Genomic DNA, 14,495 nt, shown 5'->3' on the forward strand with positions numbered 1-14,495 from the left:
TGCTGGGCTCTTTGCCATTTCCTGTTGGGGAAGAGAATATCCCACAAGTAAGGATGACGCCATGGACCGGACACACCGTTGGAGAAAGTAATTTATCAGGTAAACATAAATTCTGTTTTTCTCTGGCACCAACAATTCTGTAGCAACATCAACATCATTTTCTTCATCGTCGTTATTGTTGGACACGGACAGCTCTTCAGAACTCATCTTAAATTTTATGTACCACGCACACAATACCAGCTGGCACAAAAAATGAGGAGAATCAGGAGATTATACTACTGCACACACTGCCAATATCAGTAGGGTCAGGTGTCACTGGCAACCGTGGTACAAATAGACTAGACCAGTCTTGCACTTGAATACAAAGACAGAACTATTGAATGGCCTTGATAATGCAGTTAGCTTAGCTCTGATGATGCTAGTATAGCTTCTTCAAGTTGCAGAGATGACGCAGAAGCAGTCTTAAAAAAGCTTCTTAAAGATTTTTGATTAGAATCACACAATTTATTTTAATTAATAATTAAAGAAAGGATGATATGCTTCTGTTGCAATTAAGACGAGAGAGACCACAGGCACTTGAAAGTCTTGAATATAAAGAGAGGACAACAATGTGCTATATGATGCAGTCACCTTGATTGAAAACAGGCTAGCTGCACTTGAATATAAAGAAGACAACGATGGGCTTGATTAAGCAGTCAATGCACCTTGATTGAAGAGAGAACACAGCCTTGCTGCACTTTAAAGAAGAAAAAAATAGGCCTACTGCTATGATGCAGTCACCTTGATTGAAGAGAAGTAGTTAACACTGGCTTTCTGCACTTCAATATAAAGACAGCAATGGGCTCCCTTGATTAAGCAGTCACCTTGATTGAAGAGAGAACACAGGCTATCTGCACTTGAATATAAAGAAGAAAACGATGGGCTTGATTAAGCTGTCACCTTGATTGAAGAAAGAACACAGGCTTGCTGCACTTTAAAGAAGAAAAACATAGGATGATAGTGCTATGATGCAGTCACCTTGATTGAAGAGAACACAGGCTAGCTGCACTTGAATATAAAGAGAGAATACAGCAATGGACTTGATGATGTAGTGACATCACCTGGATTGAGACTAGAGACAAGAGAGACACAGGCTTGTACTTGGTCTAGACTCTAGATCTAGAAAATAAAGAAGACGACAATGGGCTGACTTAACTTAATGATGATGCAGTCACCTTGATTGAGAAGAGACAAGAGACCACAGGCTTATACACTTGAAATGATTTAAATATAAACTTTAAAGATGACAACAATGGGGTTGCTCATATTCATCTTTATTTACACTGGCTTTCACTGGAGGAGACTGACCTTGCAGTTGTAGAATACACTGGCTCTGGAGGACTGACCTTGCTGTTGTAGAAGACACTGGCTGAATGGCTGACCTAGCTGTTGTAGAAGAGGGAGGCTTTCAGAGTTGCAGTGCACCTGCAGGATGACTTTGCTGTTGTAGAAGAAACAGGCTGCACTAGGATGTGGATGACCTTGCTGTTGTAGAAGAAGAAACAGGCTGCAGAATGTGTGGATGAACTTGCTGTTGTAGAAGAAGAAGCAGGATGTGTGGATGAACTTGCCGTTGTAGTAGAAGAAACAGGATGCAATCTGGAACCACAGCTGTTGGCTGACTTTGGTGAACTTGAGTAGATTACATGGGCACTGTCAGGCAGTATTTGCTGTTGGTTGAACAATGAACATAAAATATTTCTTTCATGTAATTGGCAAGAGTCCATGAGCTAGTGACATATGGGATATAGAATCCTACCAGGAGGGGCAAAGTTTCCCAAACCTCAAAATGCCTATAAATACACCCCTCACCACACCCACAATTCAGTTTTACAAACTTTGCCTCCTATGGAGGTGGTGAAGTAAGTTTGTGCTAAGATTTCTACGTTGATATGCGCTTCTCAGCATTGTTGAAGCCCGATTCCTCTCAGAGTACAGCGAATGTCAGAGGGACGTGAAAGGAGTATCACCTATTGAATACGATGATTTCCCTAACGGGGGTCTTTTTTATGGGTTCTCTGTTATCGGTCGTAGAGATTCATCTCCTACCTCCCTTTTCAGATCGACGATATACTCTCAAATTTACCATTACCTCTACTAAAGAACTGTTTTAGTACTGATTTGGCTATCTGCTATATGTGGATGGGTGTCTTTTTGGTAAGTATGTTTTTATTACTTAAGAGACTCTCCGCTATGGTTTGGCACTTTATGCAAATTATATAAAGTTCTAAATATATGTATTGTACTTATATTTGCCATGAGTCGGGTTCATATATTTCCTTCTGCAGACTGTCAGTTTCATATTTGGGAATATAAACATTTTAAGAAATTTGTTTCTTACCTGGGGTTTAGTCTTTTTCAATTTTGACTACTTTTGCATTTGCGGGTATTAGGCCAGCGGGTGCGTCAAATGTTAGACTTTATTGCGTCATTTTTGGCGCAGGAAATTACGTTTTTTGACGCAACTTCGTCATTTCCGGCGTCATACGTGACGTCGAGACCTTTCACACGGCGGCATCATTAGTGACGCAAGTGTGTAATTTCCGGTCATTTTTGGTGCCAAAAAAAGCTTACGTTACGTTGTACGTCATACTTGGCGCCAAATATTTTGATGGGGCTATTTCTACTCTTGCTAAACGTACCACTATTCCTATGGAAGATAGCACTTCCTTTAAGGATCCTTTAGATAGGAAGCTTGAATCTTATCTAAGTAAGGCCTATTTATATTCAGGTAATCTTCTCAGACCTGCTATTTCTTTGGGTGATGTTGCGGCTGCATCAACTTTCTGGTTGGAAAACTTGGCGCAACATGAATTGGATTCTGACGTATCTAGCATTTTTCGCTTACTGCAACATGCTAATCATTTTATTTGTGATGCCATTTTTGATATTATCAAAATTTATGTTAGATCCATGTCTTTAGCTGTATTAGCTAGAAGAGCTTTGTGGCTTAAATCTTGGAATGCTGATATGACATCTAAATCTAGATTACTATCTCTTTCTTTCCAAGGTAATAATTTATTTGGTTCTCAGTTGGATTCTATTATTTCAACTATCACTGGAGGAAAAGGAGTTTTTCTGCTTCAGGATAAAAAACCTAAGGGTAAATCTAAGGCTTCTAACCGTTTTCGTTCCTTTCGTCAGAATAAGGAACAAAAACTCAATCCTCCTCCCAAGGAATCTGCTTCCAGTTGGAAGCCTTCCTCAAATTGGAATAAATCCAAGCCATTTAGGAAACCAAAGTCTGCCCCTAAGTCCGCATGAAGGTGCGGCCCTCATTCCAGCTCAGCTGGTAGGGGGCAGATTAAGGTTTTTCAAGGATTTTTGGATAAAATCTGTCCAAAATCATTGGATTCAGAGCATTGTCTTTCAAGGGTATCAAATAGGATTCAAAGTAAGACCTCCTGTGAGATTTTTTCTCTCTCACACATTCCTGTAAATCCAGTAAAAGCTCAGGCTTTTCTGAAGTGTTTCAGACCTGGAGTCTTAAGGGGTAATCATGCCAGTTCCTCTTCAGGAACAAGGTTTGGGGTTTTATTCAAACCTATTCATTGTACCAAAGAAAGAAAATGTGTTCAGACCAGTTCTGGATCTGAAAATTTTGAATCGTTATGTAAGAGTACCAACTTTCAAGATGGTGACTATAAGGACTATTCTGCCTTTTGTTCAGCAAGGACATTATATGTCCACAATAGACTTGCAGGATGCATACCTTCATATTCAGATTCATCCAGAACACTATCAGTTTCTGAGATTCTCTTTTCTAGACAAGCATTACCAATTTGTTGCTCTTCCATTTGGCCTATCAACAGCTCCAAGAATCTTTTCAAAGGTTCTGGGTGCCCTACTATCTGTAATCGGAGAACAGGGTATTGCGGTGTTTCCTTATTTGGACGATATCTTGGTACTAGCTCAGTCTTTACATACTGCAGAATCTCACACAAATCAACTAGTGTTGTTTCTTCGGAAACATGGTTGGAGGATCAATTTACCAAAAAGTTTCTTGATTCCTCAGACAAGGGTCACCTTTTTAGGTTTCCAGATAGATTCAGTGTCCATGACTCTGTCTCTAACAGACATTTGAAATTGGTTGCAGCCTGCCGGCGCCTTCAGTCTCAGTCATTCCCTTCAGTGGCTATGTGCATGGAAGTTTTAGGTCTCATGACTGCAGCATCGGACGCGATCCCCTTTGCTCGTTTTCACATGAGACCTCTACAGCTTTGTATGCTGAATCAATGGTGCAGGGATTATACAAAGATATCACAATTAATATCCTTGAATCCCAATGTACGACACTCTCTGACATGGTGGATAGATCACCATTGTTTGGTTCAAGGGATTCTTTTGTTCGCCCAACCTGGACTGTGATCACAACAGATGCGAGTCTTTCAGGTTGGGGAGCCGTTTGGGGGTCTCTGACAGCACAAGGGGTTTGGAAATCTCAAGAGGCGAGATTACCAATAAATATTTTAGAACTCAGTGCAATTCTCAGGGGTCTTCAGTTCTGGCCTCTACTAAAGAGAGAACCGTTCATTTGTTTTCAGACAATATCACAACTGTGGCTTATGTCAATCATCAGGGTGGGGCTCACAGTCCCCAAGCTATGAAAGAAGTATCTCGGATACTTGCTTGGGCGGAATCCAGCTCCTGTCTAATCTCTGCGGTGCATATCCCAGGTGTAGACAATTGGGAGGCGGATTATCTCAGCCGCCAGACTTTACATCCAGGGGAGTGGTCTCTCCATCCAGATGTGTTTTCTCAGATTGTTCAGATGTGGGGGCTTCCAGAGATAGATCTCATGGCCTCATCTAAACAAGAAACTTCCCAGATACCTGTCCAGGTCCAGGGATGTTCAGGCGGAAGCAGTGGATGCGGTGACACTTCCTTGGTGTTATCAACCTGCTTACATCTTCCCGCCTCTAGTTCTTCTTCCAAGAGTGATATCCAAAATCATCATGGAACAGTCTTTTGTGTTGCTGGTGGCTCCAGCATGGCCACACAGGTTTTGGTATGCGGATCTGGTTCGAATGTCCATTTGCCCGCCTTGGCCACTTTCGTTACTGCCGGACCTACTATCTCAAGGTCCGTTTTTCCATCAGGATCTCAAATCATTAAATTTGAAGGTATGGAAATTGAACGCTTAGTTCTAAGTCATAGAGGTTTCTCTGATTCAGTGATTAATACTATGTTACAAGCTCGTAAATCTGTCTCTAGGAAGATTTATTATAGAGTTTGGAAGGCTTACATTTCATGGTGTTCTTCTCATAAATTTTCCTGGCATTCTTTTAGAATTCCTAGAATTTTGCAGTTTCTTCAGGATGGTCTGATTAAGGGTTTGTCTGCAAGTTCCTTGAAAGGACAAATCTCAGCTCTTTCTGTTTTATTTCACAGAAAAATTGCTATACTTCCTGATATACACTGTTTTGTACAGGCTTTAGTTCGTATTAAGCCTGTCATTAAGTCAATTTCTCCTCCTTGGATTCTTAATTTGGTTCTGAGGGCTTTACAGGCTCCTCCCTTTGACCTATGCATTCTTTGGACATTAAACTACTTTCCTGGAAAGTGTTGTTCCTTTCGGCTATCTCTTCTGCTAGAAGAGTTTCTGAGCTATCTGCTCTTTCTTGTGAGTCTCCTTTTCTGATTTTTCATCAGGATAAGGCAGTTTTGCGGACTTCTTTTCAATTTTTACCTAAGGTTGTGAATTCTAACAACATTAGTAGAGAAATTGTTGTCCCTTCTTTATGTCCTAATCCTAAGAATTCTTTGGAGAGATCCTTACATTCTTTGGATGTGGTAAGAGCTTTGAAATATTATGTGGGAGCTACTAAAAATTTCAGGAAGACTTCTAGTTTATTTGTTTTATTTTCTGGCCCTAGGAAAGGTCAGAAAGATTATGCTGTTTCCTTGGCTTCTTGGTTGAAACTTTTGATTCATCAAGCTTATTTGGAGTCGGGTCAAACCCCGCCTCAGAGAATTACAGCTCATTCTACTAGATCAGTCTCTATTTCATGGGCTTTTAAGAATGAAGCTTCAGTCTATCAGATTTGCAAAGCAGCCACTTGGTCCTCCTTGCATACATTTACTAAATTCTACCATTTTGATGTATTTGCTTCTTCGGAAGCAGTTTTTGTAGAAAAGTTCTTCAGGCAGCTGTTTCAGTTTGATGATTCTGCTTTTTGATTTAAGTTTTTTTCTTTCAAAAGTGAAAATAAAACTTATTTTTGGGTTGTGTATTATTTTCTCAGCGGAATATGGCTGTTTTTGTTTTAGTCCCTCCCTCTCTAGTGACTCTTGAGTGGAAGACTCCACATCTTGGGTATTGATATCCCATATGTCACTAGCTCATGGACTCTTGCCAATTACATGAAAGAAAACATAATTTATGTAAGAACTTACCTGATAAATTCATTTCTTTCATATTGGCAAGAGTCCATGAGGCCCACCCTTTTTATGGTGGTTATGATTTTTTTTTATAAAGCACAATTATTTCCAAATTTCCTTTGATGCTTTCTACTCCTTTCTTTATCACCCCACTGCTTGGCTATTCGTTAAACTGAATTGTGGGTGTGGTGAGGGGTGTATTTATAGGCATTTTGAGGTTTGGGAAACTTTGCCCCTCTTGGTAGGATTGTATATCCCATTTGTCACTTTCTCATGGACTCTTGCCAATTACATGAAAGAAATGAATTTATCAGGTAAGTTCTTACATAAATTATGTTTTTTAGAATAAGGTGGTGGTTGGAGGGAGACGAGTTCTACTTTTTGGAAAGCCAAAATAAATGAATGAAAATTTGAAATGTATAAAAAAGTGTTTATTTTTTACTTTGAGGTCCCTCCCCCAGTCATTCTCTTTGCCTACTAGGAAGAGTAAAGTGAAAGAGATGATAAAATATTAGTTTTTAATTTCTTCAAGCAAGCAAGTTTTTTTTTTTTTTTGCTTTAAATGGTACCGGTGTGTACTATTTACTCTCAGGCAGCAGATGGATGAAAACTTCTGCCTGGAGGATGATGATCTTAGCATTTGTAACTAAGATCCAGTGCTGTTCCCACAGAGGCTGAGGGGTACAAGAAACTTCAGTGTGAGGAACGTTTTCATGCTATATAGCAGTGAGGTATGTTCAGTCATTTTTTCTGGAGAGACTGTGTATTTCAGAAAGGCTGACAGTATCCCCATGAGGCTAAGGGTAAGCAGTAATCCTAAGAGCTATAGAAAGGCATTACTAAGCTTGCATAAGGGGCTAATTACAAAAATCGTTGACACTGAGTTTTAAATGTTTGTGGGCAACTTTATTGAGGGTACACTTGGCTTATTTTTTGGATCTCAGAACCCACATGGCTAGTTTAAAACCGCTCTGGTGCGGTTCTTTGAGGCCGTAGAGACATCGAGTGAGATGGGCGGGGCCTATTTTCGTGCCTCAGATGCGCAGTTTTCACTCAGCAAGCTCCAGCACCTGAGGGCCCTTGTGGATGTTTTGGGTCATCTATTTTTTTTTTTTTTACATTTTTTTTATTTAATTCATTCTTTTAGTATCTCTTATTGAAGGAGCTGCAATGCACAACTGTGGGCTAGCTGAACACATCAGTAAGCCATTGAAATGAGGCATATTTGTGCAGTCACCAATCAGCATCTAGCTCCCAGCTCCTGAGGCTACCCAGTTATGCTTTTCAGCAAACGATACCAAGAGACATAAAGAAATGACATAAGAAGTAAATTAGAAAGTGGTTTTAAAATGGTATGCTCTATCTGAATCATGAAAGAGAAAAAATGGTGTTTAATTTCCATTTAAGGTAGGACTTGAGAAACTCAAGGTACTATGGAGCCACTGGCAACTTCAACTTAAAGGAATATTTTAGTCACAATTAAACTTTCATAATTCAGATAGAGCATGCAATTTTAAGAAACTTTCTAATTTACTGCTATTTTTCGTTGTTCCCTTGGTATCTTTATTTTAAAAAGCATAGAAACCGGGCTTTTTTTGGTTTAGCACCATGGTAGCGCTTAGTGATTGGTGTCAAAATTTAGCCACCAATTGGCAAGCGCTACCCAGGTGCTAAACCAAAAATGGGCCAGATCCTAAGCTTGTATTCAAATAAAGATACCAAGAGAACAAAGAAAAATTGATAATAGGAGTAAATTAGAAAGTTGCTTAAAATTATGTGTTCTTTCTGAAAGTTTTAATTTTGACTAGACTATTCCTTTAAGCACTGGTGTTCCCAAGACACCAGCTGCACCCAAATTTCAAATCAACCTTTTACTGCGTTATATGCGTGTAATTAAAATTTTGTTATCCGTCCATCCATCATGGGGATGGACCGACGTTTCTTGCTCGTAAAGTTATACTGTCTGAGTGTTTTAATGAATTTGTCGAGCCCTTCCTTAAAGGGACAGTAAAATCAAAATTATGCTTTAATGGATTGGATAGAGCAGGCAATCTTAAACATCTTTCCAATTTAATTCTATTATAAATTTGTCTTTATTCTCTTGGTATCTTTTGATAAATAGTGCACTTTTCTTTAACCAGCTGGCAGTAGTGTTGGCAACAATGTTTTTAGAAATGTTAGTTTAGAATAAGCACTTGTCTTTAGCACTCTATGGCTGCAGTGTTTGCATGTATATAGGACATTACTATAAACATTGCTGCCAGATGGCTAAAGACGTGCACGCTCCTGAGCTCACCTAGTATTACTCTTTAACAAAGCATATCAAGAGAATAATGCAAAATTGATAATATAAGTAATTTGGAAAGTTGTTTAAAATCTCATGCTGTATCTAAATCACCAGTTTAATTTTGACTTTACTGTCCCTTTAAGAGGTTGATATTGTTAATTACTTTTGGTTTCTCACTTTTTAATGTTAATTTTATTGCTTATGTTTTTTTCACAGGATATATTCTTATTTATTACAAGACAGCTGAAGGGTCTTGAGGACACCAAGAGTCCACAATTCAACAGATATTTTTACTTACTAGAGGTAATATTTGTTATATCAATTTCAAACTCACATTCTCTGACAACTGTTCATTGCTGACTGACTTTTCAAGCTATGTTTAAAATCACATTGTAAAATTGTGTAAAATATGCAATAAAACTGAGATGTCTTATACAGAGGTCTCCTAAAGGCTGTACTTTATTGTTACAAATTACCTGTTATACGTACTGCAGCGTATTACAGGGACATTATACACATATTTTTGCATAAATGTTTTGTAGATTGATTATTTATATAGCCCATAAAGTTTTTTTTTTTTTTTTTTTTTTAATGGATAGTTTTGCTTATTTTTAAATAACATTGGTCTTATTTTCAGACTCCTAACCAAGCCCCAAAGTTTTATGTGAATACCTACTCCAGCTTGCTCCTGTTTGGGTAAAGGGACTTTTCATATGCAAAAGAAGGGGGGGGGTGGGGAGTGTCTTATTTACTACTTGCAGTAGGCTTTCCAGCTACCTTTTTAACAGAGCTATACTGAGAGCTTCAAAGTAAGTTTTTTTTTTTTTTTGTTAAACAGTTTTATTCTGGATTTTTATATCGGTGTCTGTGCACCTTATTCTTTATAGTAGTGTCTAGTACATGCAGTTATATGTAAATTGGTGTATACTGTCCTATTAAAGGGAGAGTCTATTCAAAATAAAAATTTCATGATTCAGATAGGGCCAGCAATTTTAAACAACAATCAAATTTATTTTTATTATATTTGCTTTGTTCCCTTGGTATTTTTCGTTAAAAGCTAAACCTAGGGGGGCGTGTCTGGTCAGCAATGGCACTCAGTCCCATTTTCAGAAGCTCCAGTCTAACTCTTCTAAATACCTTTTGATTTATGCCAAAATCTGGAAAAAATATCTCAGAATAGTTAAGTGGCACTTATGCTGATACCTACAGATCAGTTGGACACTATCTACAACTCCTCCATGAATTTTGAGACCTGAACCGGACCGTCGAGGCCTTAGGCTGTGGCCTATTCAAGAAACCGCTACAACAGGGTCACAGTGTGGCTCCTTTATACCTTGATAGGATCCAGGGTTAATATCCTCTGAAGGGGGTTTATTGAACATTTGGGGTTACTTAATCAGTGTATTAATTATTTACATGCTGCTTTGTGGTTTTTTCCTGGGCTGATAGACTGTGTTTTTGGCTGGAACAAACAGGTTTCACTTTTAAGTTTCACTTTCGTTTTTGAAAGTGTTGCACAGCTCCTATTACTTGCTGTACTTGTAATAACAGGGTAAGTACTGTCTTGCACTCAATGTGACCGGGTGTGGTCTATGTTCATTTCCTCCATTCCGGCTGAGACTTGAACCTGAGGAGAGCGTTTCCTCTGTTAACTGTCTGGGTCTAGGAGGTGGTGAGTTCCCCAGCCATTGGGAGTATAAAGGTGCAGTTTTCTATAATTTAATTTTTTTTTTATTTGTGCCCTTCTGTGGGTATAACCTGAGTTATGGTTGACTCTGACATGTTAGAAGGTACTCCTTCTGTACTAAATCATACCTATTTATATTGTGAGGAGGCCGTGGTATTGCCGCCCACTCAATTATGTTCCACATGCTTTAACACCGTTATAAAGTCTAAGAAGGGAGACAAGCCTCCTTCCTTCCCCGTAGCACATCTAATCCTCCTTCCTGCAGACTTTGCCGCAAAGTTACAAACGGCGGTGTCTGCGGCCCCTCAGTGCTTTACCTCGCTCTAACAAACGCAAGAGAGAGGTTAAATATAGCTCTCCTGACCCGGAGTCATCTAAATATTTATCGGATTTAGCTATCATGTCCCAGTTATCCGATGAGTTAACCTCTGTAGCTTCAGAGGGAGAACTTTCTGGTTCGGAGTCCTTAGCGTCTAAGGCTCCTGCTGCGGAGGAACCATCCTTTAGATTTAAAATTGAGCACTTGCGTTTTTTATCAAATCAGGTTCTGTCTAAGTTGGAGGTTCCAGAGGCCACGCTTCCTGAAGAACCTACGATACCTAAATTAGACAGTTTACGAAAACAGGGAAGTTCCTTTGACTTTTCCTGTGCCGGTTAAGATGGAGAACATTATTAAGAATGAATGGGAAAGAATTGGTTCTTCCTTTTCCCCCTCGTCTACTTTTAAAAAGTTGGTCCCGGTCCCGGACTCTCAACTGGATTTGTGGGGCTCCATTCCTAAGGTGGATGGTGCTATCTCTTCGCTTGCTAAACGTACTACTATACCTCTTGAGGATAGTTTTGTTCAGTGAGCTGATGGATAAGAAAATGGAAACCTTTCTGAGAAAGATCTTTCAAAATAAAATTTTTTTGTTTCAACCGGTTGCCGGAGCAGCTACCTACTATGTGCGACTCTTTGTTGGAACTCATTTAAGTGGAGTCTCCCCTCGAGGATATTCAAGATAGAATTAAAGCTCTGAGAATTGCTAATTCTTTTATATGTGATGCGAACATGCAAATTATTTGCCTAAATGCAAAGGCCTCTGGCTTTGCGATCCAAGCCCGCTGGGCGCTCTGGTTAAAGTCGTGGTCTGCGGATATGACTTCTAAGTCCAGACTCCTTTCTCTTCCCTTCAAGGGAAAGATTTTATTTGGTCGAAGCCTAGACTCTATTATTTCTAAGGTTACCGGAGGCAATGGTGCCTTCCTACCTCAAGATAAGAAAAACAAGTCTAAGGGATGACAATTTGTTCTGACAAATCCCGATGACAACAATCATCCACCAAGCCCGAGCAACAAAGCCGGCTCATTCATGGAATAAATCCAAGCAGAATAAGAAGCCTGCCGAAAACAAATCAGCATGAAGGGGCAGCCCCCGATCCGGGATTGGATTGTGTAGGGGGCAGACTGTGTCTCTTCTTCTATAAGATACGACAAGTAAACTGATTCATCCTTTACTTGTGGGATATTATCCTCCTGCTAACAGGAAGTGGCAAAGAGCACCACAGCAGAGCTGTTTATATAGCTCCTCCCTTGACTCCACCCCCCAGTCATTCACTTTACCCTTCCTAGTACTTAGAGTAGGCAAAGAGAAAGAGGTGATAAAATGTTAGTTTTTATTTTCTTCAAGCAAGAATTTTTTATTTTAAATGGTACCGTGTACTATTTTCTCTCAGGCAGCAGATGGGTGAAGACTTCTGCCTGGAGGCTGATGATCTTAGCATTTGTCACTAAGATCCAGAGCAGTTCCCACAGAATGGCTGAGGAGTACTTAAAGGGCCATGATACCCACATTTTTTCTTTCATGATTTAGAAAGAGAATAGATTTTTAAACCTCTTTCTAATTTACTTCTATTATCTAATTTTGTTTTATTCTCTTGATATTCATTGCTGAAAAGCATATCTAGATATGCTCAGTAGCTGCTAATTGGTTGCTGCACATAGAAGCCTCATGTGATTGGCTCACCCATGTGCATTGCTTTTTCTTCAAATAAGGATATCTAAAAAATTAAGCAAAATAAATAGAAGTAAATTGTAATGTTTAAATTAGTATGTTCTATCTGAATCATGAAAGAAAGATTTTGAGTTTAGTGGCCCTTTAAGAAACTTCAGTGTGAGGAACTTTTTTCATGCTATAAGCAGTGAGGTATGTTCAGTCATTTTTTTCTGGAGAGACTGTGGTATTTCAGAATTGGCTGACAGTATCCCCATGAGGGTAAGCAGTAATCCTAAAAGATATAGAGGGGTATTACTAAGCTTGCATAATAGGGGCTAAGAAAAAATGGTTGACACTGAGTTTGAATGTTTGTGGGCAAACGTTTATTTAACTGGGAGTGCTGATAACGTTTTTGTAACTTTTTTTATGCTTAAATGAGAGGGTACACTTGGCTTCTTTTTTTGTTTAGGAACACACATGGCTAGTTTGAGAGCGCTCTGGTGCGGTTCATTTGGGCTGAGAGACATCGAGTGAGATGGGCGGGGCCTATTTCCGCGCCTCAGTTGCGCAGTTGTATTTGACAGGCAAGCAGCAAGCTCCAACCCCGGTGGGCCCTTGTGAGAGTATTGGGCCAAATCAAAGCTTTAACCCTGTTTTACAGATCGCTGAGGGCAGGTAGGCGCCACAGCAGGGCTGTGGCGAGGTGCAGGGGGTGTTTTTTCTGGATTTTAACGTTTATTAATTATCCGTTTTTTCCAGTAAGGGTTAAGTGTGGGGCAAACTTAGCTGCATAGTTTGAATGCTTATATAATTAAATTGAAACAATTTGATTGTTTTAAAGCAGTTTTTCAAAACGTGTATGCTTTTTTTTCTCTTAAAGGCGCAGTACTGTTTTTTAAGATGGTTATTTTTTCACTAAATAAAGTGTTTTCAAGCCTTTGTGGTCATTACTAGTCTGTTAAACATGTCTGACATTGAGGAAAGCCAATGTTCAATGTGTTTAGAAGCCGTCTAAAAGATAGGGGCGCCCTAAATAGATTACTAAGTGTAATAAAGTGAAATGAGAAATTAGCACTCAATATGCTATGTGATATATGTAATAATATATATAGTATATACCAAAGAGATACAATGTGAGAAATATAGATTATTGTTGCATATACATACTATTAATCAAGTGTTAAAACAAAATAACATTGATGAAACTATAATAAAGTCTATAATAGAACTATAATAAAGTCTTTGGATAGTGGAAATGATGGTACTAAGGCAGCAATCTGTAGGGGATCCGGCCTGGATCCAAGAAGGTAATCTATAAACGAGAGAAGAGACAGATGCGCCACATGGCCCAATATTGTTTGATCCAAAAAGGTTAAACGAGCAGGTTGTATTAAATTAGACTCACAATCTTAGGAGCACTCCAGTTAGTGCAATAGGAACAGTCTGGGATCTATAACAGTCACCCAGCAGACCGAACTCTTGGTGAGATGATGGATAATCTGTGAGAAAAATTCAAAAAGACACAGAGGTGCCTATATGGCCTAGTACAGTCTTGAACCAGGGAGCAGTGGTATATGTGGTAATATATATACTCACAAAGGGTAATGCATCTCCATTGATGCTATTCAGACAGGAAGGGATCAATACAGTCACCCAACAGACTACGACAAGGCTTCCACAGGAGGCAGACAGCAGCGGTCCAATGGACCAAGAGAGATCCAAATAATACACAGTAGCAAGTGTTTAAGATAAAATAGTATCAACTTTACTAACAAATATTAAAATCAAGCGACGCGTTTCTCAGCAGCTAGCTGTTTCATCAGGCTTATAAAATGTAACTTAAACACTTGCTATATATAGACCACATTTCTATCAGTATGATTAGCAACCCCTGTGAGAGGAGTGGCTACAGGCAACTCCCTCACAGATGAGCCTATCAGCACTTAGTATGTAAAAAATAACAAACATAATTTAAAACTAACTTAAATGTTGATTCATCACATTTGAATCTACTAGCATTCAGTTCATTAGACAATACAAAAACAAAATAAAACTGAACATTAATATATATTCACAATGCAAGTTTAAATTTCTCACAGTTGTTATCTCATGGATGTTCGCTATAC

General features: G+C 39.0%; 1 protein-coding gene across 1 annotated transcript in view; it reads left to right on the forward strand.

Annotated features, from left to right (window-relative positions):
* Positions 1 to 14,495, forward strand: part of PDS5A (PDS5 cohesin associated factor A) — a 1,179,407-nt gene that overhangs the window by 128,377 nt on the left and 1,036,535 nt on the right. The window contains exon 4 of the mRNA XM_053700274.1: positions 8,924 to 9,010. Within this exon, the coding sequence (XP_053556249.1) occupies positions 8,924 to 9,010 (87 nt within the window). The remainder of the gene's footprint in view (positions 1 to 8,923; positions 9,011 to 14,495) is intronic.

Source organism: Bombina bombina, chromosome 2 (assembly GCF_027579735.1).
Source record: "Bombina bombina isolate aBomBom1 chromosome 2, aBomBom1.pri, whole genome shotgun sequence".
In the NCBI taxonomy this organism is placed as follows: Eukaryota; Metazoa; Chordata; class Amphibia; order Anura; family Bombinatoridae; genus Bombina; species Bombina bombina.